Source organism: Fundulus heteroclitus, chromosome 6 (assembly GCF_011125445.2).
Source record: "Fundulus heteroclitus isolate FHET01 chromosome 6, MU-UCD_Fhet_4.1, whole genome shotgun sequence".
Classification (NCBI taxonomy): domain Eukaryota; kingdom Metazoa; phylum Chordata; class Actinopteri; order Cyprinodontiformes; family Fundulidae; genus Fundulus; species Fundulus heteroclitus.
Genome location: NC_046366.1, coordinates 7,105,965 through 7,121,095, shown reverse-complemented (window position 1 = coordinate 7,121,095; position 15,131 = coordinate 7,105,965). Strand labels below are relative to the sequence as shown.

Below are 15,131 nucleotides of genomic sequence, written 5' to 3'. Positions count from 1 at the left end.
TTCCTGTTTTAATCATGTAAAGCACTTTGCATTGTCCTTGTACCGAAATGTGCTATACAAATAAACTTACCTTGCCTTACCTTATCAAGTCTGATGACCCCAAAGCGCTTCACACTACAGTCAGCCACCCATTCACACACCCATTCACACCCTGACGGTGGGTGTGAATGTGTGTGTGCTATGTCCAGGCCAGCTGACAGCTTTGCTAGGGCCCGGGACAACGCAGTCTTTTTGCCCCCCCCTCTACACCTGCCACCACACACACACACACACACACACCAAAATAAAAGTCAACTTAACTGTATACTTCATGCCCTGGAAATCTCTGTATTTTATACTGGATATTTTCAACCCATCTATTGAATTTAGTGCACTAGTTGATCTTTTCTTCATCAGAGAACAGCACTGCAGCCATAATATGGCCTTTTTTCACCTGCTGTATCTTAGCCAGTCCCTAAGCTTGATGTATCATCAAGCTGTTGACCTTTCGGGTTTTGTGATTTTTATTTTATTATTACAATTGTATAATAATAATAATGATGTTATGTCCATAGTGTTTTTTTCCTTATACACCTCTTATATCTTTCAATCCTTATGTATGTCTGTGTTGTGTGCACCTGCCTGTTGCTTTAATCCTATAAATTTCCCCGTCGTGGGATAAATAAAGGATTAGCTAATGTTACCTTGTCTTAGATAACACTTTTTAAGGGGATAAATGTACTGGGTTCTTTCAAGGTCTTAATTACATTTTCTGTGTGGGCTCCGGTAACATATGATAGATAATATCTACTTTGAAAGTTAATATGAACTGCTGCTGAAGATGACCACTCTGATCTACCTGGATGTTCTCCGGAGGACTGAAACGCCTCAGTCAGTGACGTCAGTCTGGTCTGTCGGAGCAATAAGAGAAGTTTGGTCTCCTCTCTCCGTTTCTGTGGCTCGACGTTTTCTTGCTCATGGTTTTACAAGTGCTTAGATAAATTTGTTGTGTTTCCACTGAATTTAACCGGCTTTTTACAAAACATACAGCTTGATTTCATTTACGGTATTAAAATAGAGCCAAAGGCGCTACTTTGCCTCTTCATGTTTTTCCGCTCCTGCAGTCTCTCTCTCTCCGAGTCTGAGAAGCAGCAGCGCGGTTGTTTGTGTGTTGAGTGGAGACACGGATCTCTATAGAGCTCAGTGAGTGGAGCATAGACATAATATGTCTATGGGTGGAGCGCGCTGAGTGGGCGGGCCAGGCTGAGCCTGCATGCTGATTGGCTGGCGCCGCTGAGCCACGTACGAGAGTGACACAGACGGGGAGACTTTGGTGAAGCTGCTGTAGTCATTTTGCGCGCGCTGACTGACCCCGCCCCCCCTCTGTCCTGGGCCCGGGACAACAGACCCGTTTGTCCCCCCCTGTCGGCGGGCGTGGCTATGTTAGTAGCCACAGCTGCCCTGGGGCAGACTGAGAAGAGGCTGCCATACATCGGCGTCACCGGTCCCTCTGACCACCGCCAGCAGGCAATGCGGGTGAAGTGTCTTGCCCAAGGACACAACGACAGAGACAGTCGGAGCGGGGGGTCAAACCCGCCGGGTACAGTACTCATTACAGTTTACAGGACTCAAGCCGCTGGTTGATAGAAAGGGATGAAATTGCAATGTGTCTGTACCAAATGTGGACAGGAATTTACCCCAAGCCCACACTGCCATTTGCTGCCAAATCAGATTTTGTTTCTGTTTTTTTGGAATCCTTTCACTAGATTTTAGCCAGTTCACCACAAATACCATATCTTATAGTAATACAGAGAGAGAGAAAAAAATCAAGGCCCATTCAATTACAGTAAAAACACAGTCCATTTAGAAACAAATCTAATCTTCAACGACTCACACCATATTCAGTTTTTTTTCTATGTACATCACTCATTGTTAATAATGCTTATTTATACACTATATTTCTAAAATGTCAAAATAAATGTTAATAAATATTAAAATAAAAGCTGTGGAATTATTACTAAGTAATCTTGTCTTTGAGTCAATAAAGGTATTACGGCATGCTGCCTCCTATGGACCAAAAATCTCAGTTCAGTATTGTCTACTTATCCAGTTTCAATCTATTCCCGGCACAAGTAAGGACACTTATTCTCACCTCCTTGGAAATCAAGGCCTAAAGCGTTTGCCCGGTGTAGCGAGGGCACGTTAAAAAGAAGTAGCCGGCACCTCAGTTCATCACCGTTGAAACGAGAGAAGTGTGCAGTACAATGACAGTCAGGAGACTCAACAGCAGCTGATGGAAACTTGGGTGAGTGGGAGCTGACTTTCCTACCCAGCAGAGCAGGGATCACACAAATATAGTTCCTGCTAGGGATTCTGACAGCTCACGTGTAAACTCAAACAAACCTGATCAGGAAGCACGTGTGTGATTGTAACCGGGCTAAAAACTCACCTATAGATCCTTCCAAGACAGGGTTTCAGTGTTAGAGAAGAGACTAAGGTATAAAGATGCCGTGTCTGTCTTTTAGGGTTAGAAGTTCCTAAACCCGGAAAAGAAAACAGAACACTGATCCAGAACAGCACATATGTGACTTTATTTGAAAAATAACTAAAGTTCAGCAGGATTTTTGTGTTTAAGTACAAACAGGCTGCACATTTTCTCAACACAAAGGCTAACACACACGCACACATGTGTCCACACACACACACACACACATCTGACCTAATGTTTCCAATCTACCATCCACAGTCCATCATAAGCCCTGTCCAGGCTCTCTCTCAGTTGAATGAACAGCTGGTCCTGCAGACAGTCCCAAGTCACCCACAGCCTCTCCATCACGCTGTACTGGCAGTATCCCATGGCCAAACCAAAGCCGACATCCGTCACATAATGCCTGGCCAGCAGCAGCCGGGACAGACTCACCAGGACAGCCCAGCCCACCACCAGGACCCTCATAGAGGCCGTGTCTGCCAGCTGGGCGAGGAAGAAGCGGGCGCACATGGCAGCCCTAGAGGCGTGGCCTGAGGGGAAGGAGTAGCGCTCCACAAAGAAGGCTGAGAAGATATCAGAGCGGTTCTGGGCAGGTGTTCGACGTCTCACCAGCATCTTCACGGCTCGGACCACCAGCAGGTCCAGAATTAGAGCTTTGAAGAGGAAAAGGACACAAAAAATGTTGGATTACACTTGTAATATGGACCAGTTCTGACAATAAAAGTTTTTTTTTTTTTTTTTTTAGGTTTACATAGAGACCAGATTTCTGTGGTATTGCAAGAGTATGTAGCGGCCTTGAGATGATTACGTTCAACTGGAAAGTTTGTTGACCCTAGTTAGAGGAATCAGCAGAAACAGCTCCCTCAGACGATCCTTTGATTTTACTCATACATTGAACATGTGTGCGCCAAAAGACCATACAACCATCCATTGCAAGGTGGTGCCATACACACAGCACATAAAAATAATCAAGTTACATCAAGAACAGAAGAAGAAATATACAGGTACATAAAAAAATTAAACATTGTGAAAAAGATAAACATGTTCAAAAAGAGCTTCAAAAAGAGCTTCAAAAAGAGCGGATGAGGATCGAGTCAGCCCATCAAGAGCCACATTCCTTGTGTCACTCCACCCCTGAACCAGAGACAGCGTCAGAAACATCGTATCTGGCTGGGGAGAAAAAGAAGCTCAGTGGTATAAAGTCCTGTTTATATCATTCAGACCTCCTGGGGGCATGCATAAATACTTTATTTCCTCAGTTAGTTCTTTAATGAAAAACAATAGAAAGATGTACAACAATTAGTAACATTGTGGATCCAGCACCTTTGCGCGTAGTACGCATCCGTTATTCAGAATAGGAACGCAGCAAAACTAAAACATTCCTCCAAGATATAAAAATCTGCATCATCTCCGCATATTAAGATCTGCTTAACATGTTTTTTTTTATTTAGCAATCTACATGACTAAATAGGAAATTATGTGAAATCAGCGTAATTTTAAATAACCACTGTTCCAATCAATGCTTGTGGACTCACATTTAATATGATGTAAAATGTCAAGTTCAGACTTAATAAATATTAAGAGAAGGTTTTACAAGCCATTTTAAAAAAAAGGTTTCGGTCACGAATACTTACATCTCAGAGAAACTCTAAACACACATATTCACCAGAATTTTATTATCTGGGGGGAGAACATTCAAATGAATATTATTTGAATTTCAAATTAGATTTTTCTGTTCAACTAAAAACATTATTTAGCTCATTTAGTTTAATGGTCGTTTTGTATCTATTATTTGTAATTTTAATGCTGTTGGGCCTTCATTATTGATTAACCTATTTTTTTAATTAATTGCATTATTAATTAACATGTCTGTGGTTAGCTAAATCAGAAAAAATAGGATTTTTATATTATTATTTTTTTTTAAAACAAGACCAACTCTTTACGGGTCAAAAAGTTTGCTTCTCACCATTAACCCATGATACTGTAGTTACTGCAATGGATTTTTTTGCCTTCAGTTATCATCATCATCATCATCATCATCATCATTATTATAGGCCTTTGATGCATACCCATCGTGCTTTATGATCCATATAAAGCATAATGGGCTTTATGAGTAAAACTGACTTTGACAACAAAAAGGTTCATCTACAAAATTTGGCCCTGTGTTCCATAGGTGTGGTATTTCACTGTAGCGCAACACCTTTTTGGAAAGGGTACAAATCAATCAGTCATTAACTATAACCCCCCTCATGCAGGTGCGCATTACACCATACACAACTGTGGATTTTAAAAACTGGTGTTTCAACGGGCGCTGCCATGCACCCTGTTGCTTTTGTTCGGGGGTCCAAGCCCTTTTGTACTGTACGTTATGTGACCCGTGGGGGGGACTAATTTAGCTCGTTGCGCTATTTCAACAGCCATTATCAGTACAGCTTTGGTCAGACAGCAGCGGAGCGAGACAATGACTGCCAACGGTCTTATTTTGGTCTTTGGCACATTCGTGCGTAAAAGCGCGCGTCGGCGTTGTTTCAACTTTGGTGACAAATATATAAAGGAAGATCAACAACACGAACCTAAATGAAATCTAGCAAAAATGTCTGTGGTGTTAGACCAGGGAGGGACTGTTTAGAAAAGAGCAGTTAGTTGGAATAAATGTTCAACCCAGACCAAGTCCAACACTATCCACTTCAAACAGTTTCCTCACCCAGCGTCAAATTCAGCATGAGCTCCTGCTCCGCCACGCTCTCCCCGCGGAGCAGAGAGTACACGGTCCCGACGAGCCACGGGATGACATGCCCGGAAAACTCCACCAGCCGCACCAGGGGCCGTATGCTGCCCCACGGCGACTCCTCGCAGGCGCAAACTCCGAGCCGCTTGGACAGCCACAGGTCCACTGCCAGTAGGAACCGCAGCGTTATAGCAAACATGGGCTGACTCAGACTGACGGGGAAGTCTTCGGACTGCGCTCCGGGGGAGAAGTAAGGGCAGCTGGAGGCTCGGCGGCGGCCAGGGTGGCTCTCCGCTCTGCTTCCAGCTGCGGCTCCTCGGCAGCTGTTCCGTCTGCTCGCCGGGGAGGACATGCTTCCTCTGACAGTGCGGTCAGAGATCCGGAGGGGGGACTTTGGCTCAGTGGAAAAAACAGTCGTCTTGTAATAGGAAATCCATTACACACTTACCGAGTTGCCTACCGATCTGCGTATCCCTGAAAGTGTGTGTGTGTGTGTGTGTGTGTGTGTGTGTGTGTGTGTGTGTGTGTGTGTGTGTGTGTGTGTGTGTGTGTGTGTGTGTGTGGTGTAAACCGCTCTGAGTGGAAAAGCGCTACAGAAAGTTCTGATCATTTCTCCGTGCGCCACTCAGAGTCCAGACACGGATTAATCTGACGTCAGATTAAAACAGGACCCCTTTGATCACGTGGATTCACAGCAGGATCCCAATTAAAAACTGGAGGAGAATGTACTTATCTGTTCCTTGAATCCTTTATTTTCAGGTGAATGTATTTGGAGTCAAATTTAAGTTAATCATATTGTTTCACGGAAGATAAATAGGTTAAATAATTTGCTGGGACACTCTGAGTCAAAAATAATTATTTTGGGTTTCAAAAAACTCATTTTGCTAACCAAGTCTTGGGTCAACCATAGACTGATCCGGCCCTGATTAACTTTTCTACCCCCATAAATGGGTTAATGTGACTAATATCTAGTCTACCAGAGAGTAGGTTAGAACAAGCCATAACTGAGATTACTAAAGAAGTTATATTTAGGCTAAAATGAATTATCAATTAATTTTCTATAGGCACGTAATCATTGCTGGAAGAACTGGTACCTGTCTCAGTCAGTGATTTAGAGGTGGGATACACCCAGCACGGGTTATATCAGCATCCATGCCAGGGCACAGATACAGACACTCAGCCAATTAACCATGGTTACTTAGCATTTTGAAGGCAGTTTCCCGGTTTAAACCTCAGATGTGAGATGGGAAAGTTTGTCTGAGGCCTTCAGAATGAAGACTGTATCAGCCTGAGTCTGATGACGTATTTAGGTCTAGAAAGAATTTCAAATCCACCATTCTATGTAGGGAAAATAGTTTATAAGTACAGAACGTTCAGAACAACTGCCAGCCGGCCTAAGAGTGCAGCAGTTTCATTTCTACGGAAGGTGTGCAAGGAGGAAACCTTTGCTTTCCAAGAAAAACACGAGGACAAGACTAAAGTTTGCAAATGACTGGATAGCAGAACAAAATGCATGTATCCTTCCAGGAAGAGTAGCAAATACTAACTGTGAAGCATGGAGGTGGAAGTGTCGTAGGATCTGTCCAAATTAACCGTCATAGAATCTACCATCAATTCTATCGCGTTTCAGAGGGTTGTTGAGGAAAATGAGTGGCCAAATGAAAGCTGAATCTGAACTGGACCTTACAACATCATAATGATCAGAAACATACCTGCACCAACCGAGCCAGACCAAACTCTGGATCTTGTTCTCGTTGAGAGGCAGTGAGGCGACCTGAAATGGGTTGTAGATGCAAGAAACTCCAGAAACATCTCAGAGCTGAAAGTCAAACTTTTCTCAGACGTTTTTTTTTTTTTCACTCAAGTTATTTATTTAGGTATAGGGGTTAAGGGTAGCCATTAAGAGGTAGGGTGTATTCATTTGTTTTACTGCATCTGAATACAGATTGTTAATGTAATGAATAAAACAAGCAAGGTTATATTTTGCTGTTATTTACTTTATTGTCCACCTGCTATTTATTCACTCTTGTTTCTAGAGATGAGAAATTTAGATTTGATAATCTAAATATGTCTTAATAAAGAACTGGGGTATACCAACTCGTTGACGTATCTGTATGTTGACTAAATAATTCATTCTTTGAAAAATAACCAGGGTCAACTGTGGCTCAGTATGCGTACTAGTGCAATCTCAAGATTGTGGGTTTGATTTCAGTTTCCCTGTTACATGAGGAAGGCAGTTAACTCCAAGTTCCCTACCAATATGCGCATGTATGGGTGTGTGTTAGAGAGTGTGACTGAGTGAATGTGGCTCTAGTGTAAAGTGCTCTGAGTGCTTAGTATGACTAGACAGGCGCTATATAAATTCAATCCATTCAGCTAGCATTGTGCTAAGTACTTAGCAGGTGAAAGGCCAATGATATGTTAAGTGAATAAACTCCTTGTGTAGTCTAGTCTAGTTCAAAATGTCAGCTCTCCATTCCTGATAAAGTTGTACTATAGGAAATTTGTAATTATTCAAAGAATCCCCATTTTATTGTGATTTTGGCTTTTTAAATAAAGAAAAACGCAACGCTTTTCAAAAGGTGATGTTTTATTTTACATCAAAAGATGTAAAATAAAAAAGGACAGTTAACCTAATGACAAAAAAAATATGATACGGTTCATCTCACTCAATTGGGGAAATTCAATGCAATCATTCATTGGGGGAAAGAACCTGTCAAAAACCTGCAGTGGTTATAGCAAACATTAGTTGGTTCTTTATCATTTTAGCCAAAGGTATTGACAGTCATCGTGCAAAGTTCACAGAGGCCACCTGCAGCTCTGGAGGTTCCACACACTTGTTCTAGTCCCTTTTCTAACCCTTTGCTCAGTTAGTTTGCTTAAGTTGCTCATCATTACCTCACAAATACATCTCTGCAGAAACCCCCAAGTTATAACTCAACACTTTAGACCAGAAAGTCTAAATCTGTCGATCTGACAACTCTGTTCTTTACAACCTGTGGTCCCTGAATGCATCATCATCATAACTACATCATACTACCACATCCACCTGCCCCACCCACCCCTCCACACACACACACACACACACGCTAACACACACCCTCTGCAGCTGCGCGCTGTGTGTGTCTCAGAGGGAACTTTCTGCTTTCAGTTTCATTCACACCGACTCTCGCAGCCTGACCCACGGCCACATCCACGCTTCCAACATGCCAGGGATGCTCCTCGGAGACGTGTTTCCCAATTTTGAGGCAGAGACTACCGCTGGGAGAGTAAAGCTCTACGAATATCTTGGCGATTCGTAAGTAAAGACCTGCTGATCATTGACAGTGTGCAGGTTTTGCAGAGTTAGTAAGAAGTCAAACAGCATAATGAGGAGGGGGAAGCTTTACTGTGTGTAATTCCTGTTAACTGCTTTCTAACTTCTGCTTTATGAGAATCCAGTTTAGATACTTGTGAGAGGGGATTATGTGTGACACACATGCAACTACGGCATGTATAGGACCAAATGTGTCGAACGTCTGTGATTCAAGTCAGAGATGCTTCGCAGTCACATCGCTGACCACCTGAAAAAAACTGCTGTTTATCAATTTTGTCTTCAAATCAGGCCACATCCTGTCAGTTTTGCGTCAGCTATAGAAGCCATCAGGCTGCACATCCCAACAAGAGGCCACCGTTTAGTTCACCAACCGCTTTAATTATTTAACAAAAGAAAGGTCAGAAGCCCTTCAGAATGATTTGAGTCCATCCAGTGTTTCAAAGTTTTCAAAGAAACACGTTCATCATCCTTGACCTGAACGAAAACTTTGTAACCATTTCCGTTTCTTGCATTCTGTTTGAGGTTTATCACACAACGCTAGGAACTTCCCAATCAACCACATTTTAGTTATGCAACACCAATAAGTTGCCGTCCTGTTTCATGGCCCAGTTTTGGCTAAGCTGGAGCTGTCAGACATACGGCCTTATTTCTGACTCGACAGGACTTTGTTATACAGCGAAGATCACGTCAGCTCAATGAGAGCAAACTGACCAGATGTTTTAGTGGCCTAAGCTAAAACCATCATCCTTCCACTGCTGTGCTTGACAGTGATGATGGGGTGTGCATCACGGCCAAACGTTTCTACGTTGGCGTCATCTTTCCTAAGAAGAAATGTTATGGTTTCTATACTCAATTAAGTAAGAAGAGACTTTCTGATAGCACCCCTTCCAGACGAGAGACGTTTTTTCAGCATTTCTCTGTTCTCTGATGGAATCTAACATTCAGAGGCCTGTACAGTTTTATGATGGAGATCTTGGGTGCTTCTATTCCGGCAAGAAACCAGGTCACATCCTGTCATTCGAATGTTAGATTCTTATCATCCTCCAGCAGACTTTGAAGCTAATCTAAAGCCCCGCCTGACTGGGTTTCTAAAATGTTCATGCCGTCTGTGTCCACAGCTGGGGAATCTTGTTCACCCACCCCAGAGATTACACCCCGGTATGCACCACGGAGCTGGGTCGGATCGCCAGGCTGGACGGCGAGTTCAGGAAACGCAGCGTCAAACTGATCGGTCTGTCCCTCGACAGCCTGGAGGATCACTGCGGCTGGAGCAAGGTGATACACAGCGCCCCGTAGAACACCTTGAACTTTCCTATATTCTGTCACATTATTGTAAAGTGGAATAAAGCCAAAACCTGAAAAGTCTGGCATGCATTTGTATTCAGCCCCCTTTATTCTGATACCCCTAAAAAACTCAGTGCAACCAATTGCCTTTAGAAGTCATCTAATTAGAAAAGAGTCCAGTTGTGTGTGTTTTAATCTGAGTAAACTACACGCTGTTCTGTGAAGGCCTCAGAGGTCTGTTCAATAATTCATCCAAAGATGGAAAGAATATAGTTTATCTGCAAGCGTGCCTCAACGTGGCCAAACGTCCACCCAAACTGACAGGCCGGGTTAGAGGGAGGGCATTAATTATTGACGGAGCCGAGAGGCCCATGGTAGCTCTGGAGGAGCTGCAGAGATCCATTGCTCAGGGGAGGGGGATTGTCATCAAGGCAGATATTAGTTGTGCACGACACAAAGCTGGCCTTTATGGAACAGTGACAGGAAGAAAGGCGTTATTGGAAGAAAACTATAAGATGCACTGTCTGCAGTTTGACAGAGAGGCAAACATGGGATAAGAAAAAAAAAAACTTTTTGGCCTTGATGCAAAAGGCATTGTGAAGTAGAACACAAACACTGTATATCCTCCTGAACACACCGTATTCTCTATGACCCATGGTGGTGACAGCATCATGATGTGGGGTTGCATTTCTTTCATTGGGACAGGGAAGCTGGAAGGAGCTAAACACAGGGCAATCCTGGAGGAAATCCTATTAGACCCATTAGCCTTTCAACAGAACAAGCACAAATATGGCATCAGAGCTATAACTGAAGCAGTTTAGAGCAGCAAGGGATGCTTATGTGTCAGAACGGCCTAGTCAAAGTACAGACCAAAGTTTATTTTAGAATGGCAATCATTGAAAATAGCCCTTCACAGATCACTCTTCATCTAATCCGACTAAACTGGAGCTGTTTTACAAAGAAAGCGAAAAAAGGTGTCTGCAGATGTGCAAATCACTACCTTGTATTGGTCTATTGCATACATTTCAAGTAAAATACATTGAAGTTTATGATTTTAACGTCACAAAATGTCTCTGAAAACCTGATTATATTATCTCTTAACAGAATTCAGTGTTTGACATCTAAAAGCTAATATTTCCCCCTTTTTAAAGTATGTGGTTTGTAAATAATTAGATCAACATGCTGCATATTTCCTCCTCGTTCTATGACTATGTTGAAAACTGTCCTAATAATGTAGTTTGGTTTGACGTTACTGTAAAGGATGTGTAATTTTTTTTTGGGATCATCTTATTTTAGGACTAAAATGTTATATTTGGCACCAGCTCTGTTTAAATAACTCACTTGGGCCTCGCGTGTGTTCTGACCAGGACATCCTGGCTTACAACTGTGAAGAGTCTGAGTGCTGCAAGCTGCCCTTTCCCATCATCGCAGACAGCAAGCGCGAGCTGGCAGTCGCTCTGGGCATGTTGGATCCCGACGAGAAGGACAAAGACGGCCTGCCGCTCACTGCTCGCTGTGTGAGCTTCCCAGCCCCGCTCACAGTCTCTTGTGCTTCGTTTCTAAAGCCTGAAGCAGCAGCCTGAGTTGAGGATTTTAAACCCACTTACCTTCCCCTCTCTGCTTTCCATTTGTGCACAGGTTTTTGTTATTGGACCAGACAAAAGGCTGAAACTGTCCCTGCTGTACCCAGCAACCACAGGACGCAACTTTGATGAGATCCTGCGCGTGGTCGACAGCCTCCAGCTCACAGCTATGAGAAGAGTGGCCACGCCCGCCGACTGGAAGGTATATAGTGAGCACAGCTCACTTCATATTTTGTAATGTTAAAGGCAAAACCTCTATGTGCTTTATGTGTTAGACCAACACAAAATAGTGCATTATCGTAAAAAGGAGAGACAATCTAGCATCATCATCCATAGCATGAGTCTGCCCCCACTATGTTTTACCAGGGTGATGCTGCAGTGTTAGCAAACACGCACGTATCTTTTTGTATGTAGACCAAGATCTTCAATCTTGATCTTCAATCTTGGTCTAATCTGATGTGCTTGCTGTGTCTCCTATTCGACTTGTAGCAAATTTTAGGGCTTCTAGGCTGCTTCTCCTCTCTGTTCCAGGCCTGCCGGTGCTTTTCATTTTCACATGGTGTTTTTTTTGGGAAGTCGTGGAGCTACTTGTAAAGGCAAGGCCACATTGAGCCGTCTAGATTAAATCCTACACCAGAGAAACAAAAATATGTCGGATCCGGTGTCATATCTGATTTGTTTTGTTGTTACGGCATTCTGAGCACAGACTGCTGGAACAACAAAACCTAGAATGTGTCCTGTGACCTAGAACACTCTAGGTCACATGACACATTCAGCGATGGATCCGACCCTCTAGTTGCATTGGTAGGTTTTTAATACTAATTCTGGGGTCAAAACTTAGACGGTGCTGCCCTAACCTTTTCTGGTGCACAGGATTTTATTTAGGGGTATCATTCGAAAGGGTGCTGAATACATATGCATGTGACACTCGTCAGCTCTCCGCTATGCTTTAACGGGTTTATTTTCCTTCTTCTTGAGTTATGTGCTACTTTGTGTTGGTCTGTCACCTAAAATCCCCTAAAATAACCCAAAGGTTGTGGTTGTTAAAGGAGAACTGCATCTTTTCCTCCAGCCTGGAGACTGCGTGATGGTGCCTCCGAACATGCCCGAGGAGGAGGCCGCCGCTTTGTTCCCAGCCGGCGTCTTCACCAAAGACCTGCCGTCTGGGAAGAAGTACCTGCGCTACACTCCAGACCCACAGGATCAGGGGGAGTGTGTGGATACCGAAGGCTCACAGACAGAACCCAAACCATGCACGTCTCTTAAAACGAGCTTTAGGTTGTGAAGCATAAATATGAGAGCCGTCGTCAGACATCTCACTGTGAATCAGACGAAGTGATAATAAAAATTAATGCAAGCGTCTTAATGTAGAAGCAGGATTATTCTTATCAAACATGTTTAGAATAGGCTGATTATAAAGTGGTGGAAATTAAAACTAAATAAATGTACACCGATCATTAAAACACAGCTGGGCAATGAAGTGTAGATTTCCACTTGATAATTCCCCAAATATGCTTTTAGCCAGCATTCTGTATATGTTGGTCAGTGACATCACAAGAGGCACAAGAATCATGCTGATCTGCTAGAATCAGAGCAGATCAGCGTTGTAGCAGGCCAGCACCTTCTGACAGACTTTGAAGGGATTCTAGCTACATCTGGGTTGCAACAGATTTAGACTTTAGTGTTAGAGTAAGAGTTAGACTTCAATGACCCCAAAGCCATGATGGATTTCACCAGGGTTGATGAAGCTGAAGCAGATGATGGTCATGATCGTCTTTGGAAAAACGTCTTTCCTTCTGCTTGGCTTAAAAGCAAACAAAAGACTTCTACACTCTTTATCTCTGCAAGTTTTCCCTTTCTGACTGTAAAGACTACACATGGAGGCGTAGGCTCAATCCTAATACCCTTACATAGCAAGTACTATTTATCCGAAGCAGAAGTGCGTCAGCAGTCACCATTATAAGTGCTGTCCGAATAGTGCAGTCAGCAAGGAAGGAGGTAGGAAAAGTAGCCTGTATTCTCCCTCCCGCAGCTAGTTTTGCCTTAAGGTATCCCACAGTCCTTTGCGTGACATGACGTATCAGCACAGCCCCCTGACAGACATCAATGAAAATGCCTGGAGAGAAGAGCGCACACACTTTGTAGTTCATTTTCGGAAGGTTGTAGGCCTGGATTTGACTCGCATCATCCATGTGCGTTTTAGTCACGAATGACATCAGAGTTAAAGGCTGTCCGAATACGGCACAGCAGTCCGAAGCTCCTTTCGACCCCATGATAAGAGTTCTTACTGTTGACTCCATGAAGGGTGAAGAAACAGGAGCAAGGAGTTAAGGGTATTTGGATGGAGCCTGAGTCTTTACAGCCAGAGCTGTTCTTCCGTAGTGTTAAAATGAAAACCATTCACAGGACTCCATTTATGCCGTTGGCAGATTTAGGGTTGAGGTAACATTTTTAACTGGAAATAATATTAATATTTCTTGAATGGCCTAGCTGGAGACTTTACTTGAATATGATTTAGAATCTGTTTAGGAAGTTCAATATTACGGTGATAGAAACAGCCCATCTAACCTCAAAGAAGGATGGAGCTGCTCCTGCCCCAAGATAAGTTCAAAATAAAAGAAGACACAGCTCTCTGTTCAGTAGCCCCCAGACTCTGGATCTCTTTCTTTGGACTTGAGATACATTCCAGTGAACATGCCTGGTCAAATTCTCAGTTATCCGGGTCATCGCAACAACAAACAGGCTTAATTCGGAGGCAACCAGACTTTCACTCAGTTCTTTCTGAACACGTTTCGACACCTATCCAGGTGTTTTTGTCAGGAGGATTGTGCTTCCAACTCCACAGTGTTTACAGCTTGGTCCTCCAACTCATTCCAAAGAGGTTACATCAGCAGTCTCATCAGGATTCAGGTGACCAAGTACTCCACTCACACCAAGCGATAGCAATGAAATTTGTCCCCTGTATTTAGGGAGCAGTGGGATGCCACCAGGGAGCATTCTGGGTCTAACGGTCTTGCTCAGGGACCCATAGTGGCAGTATGTAGGATTCAAACTGAGGAATATGCATTCTTCCCCTAACGCAAGCACCCTGCTCCAACTACTAGGCTACCAGTACACTTCCCAAGAAATAAAAAATGGTCATATCTACCAATCAGGAGAGAGCATGGGGGAAAAGGGCCCATAGGTCGGCATCTCCCTTTACCGGGCATGCCTAATGAAACTCCTAATCACATGTCATTTTCATCTTAACTGTTTTCTTTTTCTTCCGTTTAAAAATAATACATTACTTTGTGTTGGTTTAACACATTAAAACCCATTGAAGCTTGTGTTTGTAATGTAACAGCATGTAGAAATGCTCAAGAAGAATCAAATCCACTGGAAACTTTCAGCTAGATTTGGTCAGTTTCTGACTTCCAGGCACAACTGACCACGATCACTTTAATGTTTGTTAGCGTTAGCCCCCCACCCCCACCCCACTAAAGAAGCATTAAGTCAGCTGCTTAGGATTTGCCGTTGCTCTTCATCAGGTCAGCCGGCAGCATTAGCGAACAGCTTATCAGTTTTGATCTTAGGTATGCAGGCAGCAGCCTCCTCTGCTCTGATCAGCAGACAGGACAGAGGAAGGACAGCCGAGGTGATCCGACCAGGAAGTAGGAAGGAGGAGAACATACAAGCAGATCCACTCCCTGCTGATCTGAAGGACATTAGCTCTGACATACCAGTGAACTGGCTGGGAACGCAAATATGAGCAGA

The 15,131-nt window shown here is 43.4% G+C and overlaps 2 protein-coding genes across 2 annotated transcripts; one reads left to right on the top strand and one right to left on the bottom strand.

Annotated features, from left to right (window-relative positions):
- Positions 1 to 2,546: 2,546 nt before the first annotated feature.
- On the bottom strand, positions 2,547 to 5,682 carry LOC105925217 (phospholipid phosphatase 6). Its single transcript, XM_012860951.3, has 2 exons — positions 5,172 to 5,682; positions 2,547 to 3,120 (listed from the first exon to the last, which is right to left on the bottom strand). Exons 1-2 carry the CDS (start codon positions 5,545 to 5,547, stop codon positions 2,699 to 2,701), a joined length of 798 nt encoding a protein of 265 aa, XP_012716405.2. The 5' UTR covers positions 5,548 to 5,682; the 3' UTR covers positions 2,547 to 2,698.
- A 2,611-nt stretch (positions 5,683 to 8,293) lies between these two features.
- Positions 8,294 to 12,966, top strand: LOC105925216 (peroxiredoxin-6). The gene is made up of 5 exons (XM_012860950.3): positions 8,294 to 8,493; positions 9,630 to 9,786; positions 11,163 to 11,312; positions 11,434 to 11,580; positions 12,451 to 12,966. The coding sequence occupies exons 1-5, from the start codon at positions 8,402 to 8,404 to the stop codon at positions 12,661 to 12,663; spliced, it is 759 nt and encodes a 252-aa protein (XP_012716404.2). The 5' UTR covers positions 8,294 to 8,401; the 3' UTR covers positions 12,664 to 12,966.
- The last annotated feature ends 2,165 nt before the right edge of the window (positions 12,967 to 15,131 follow it).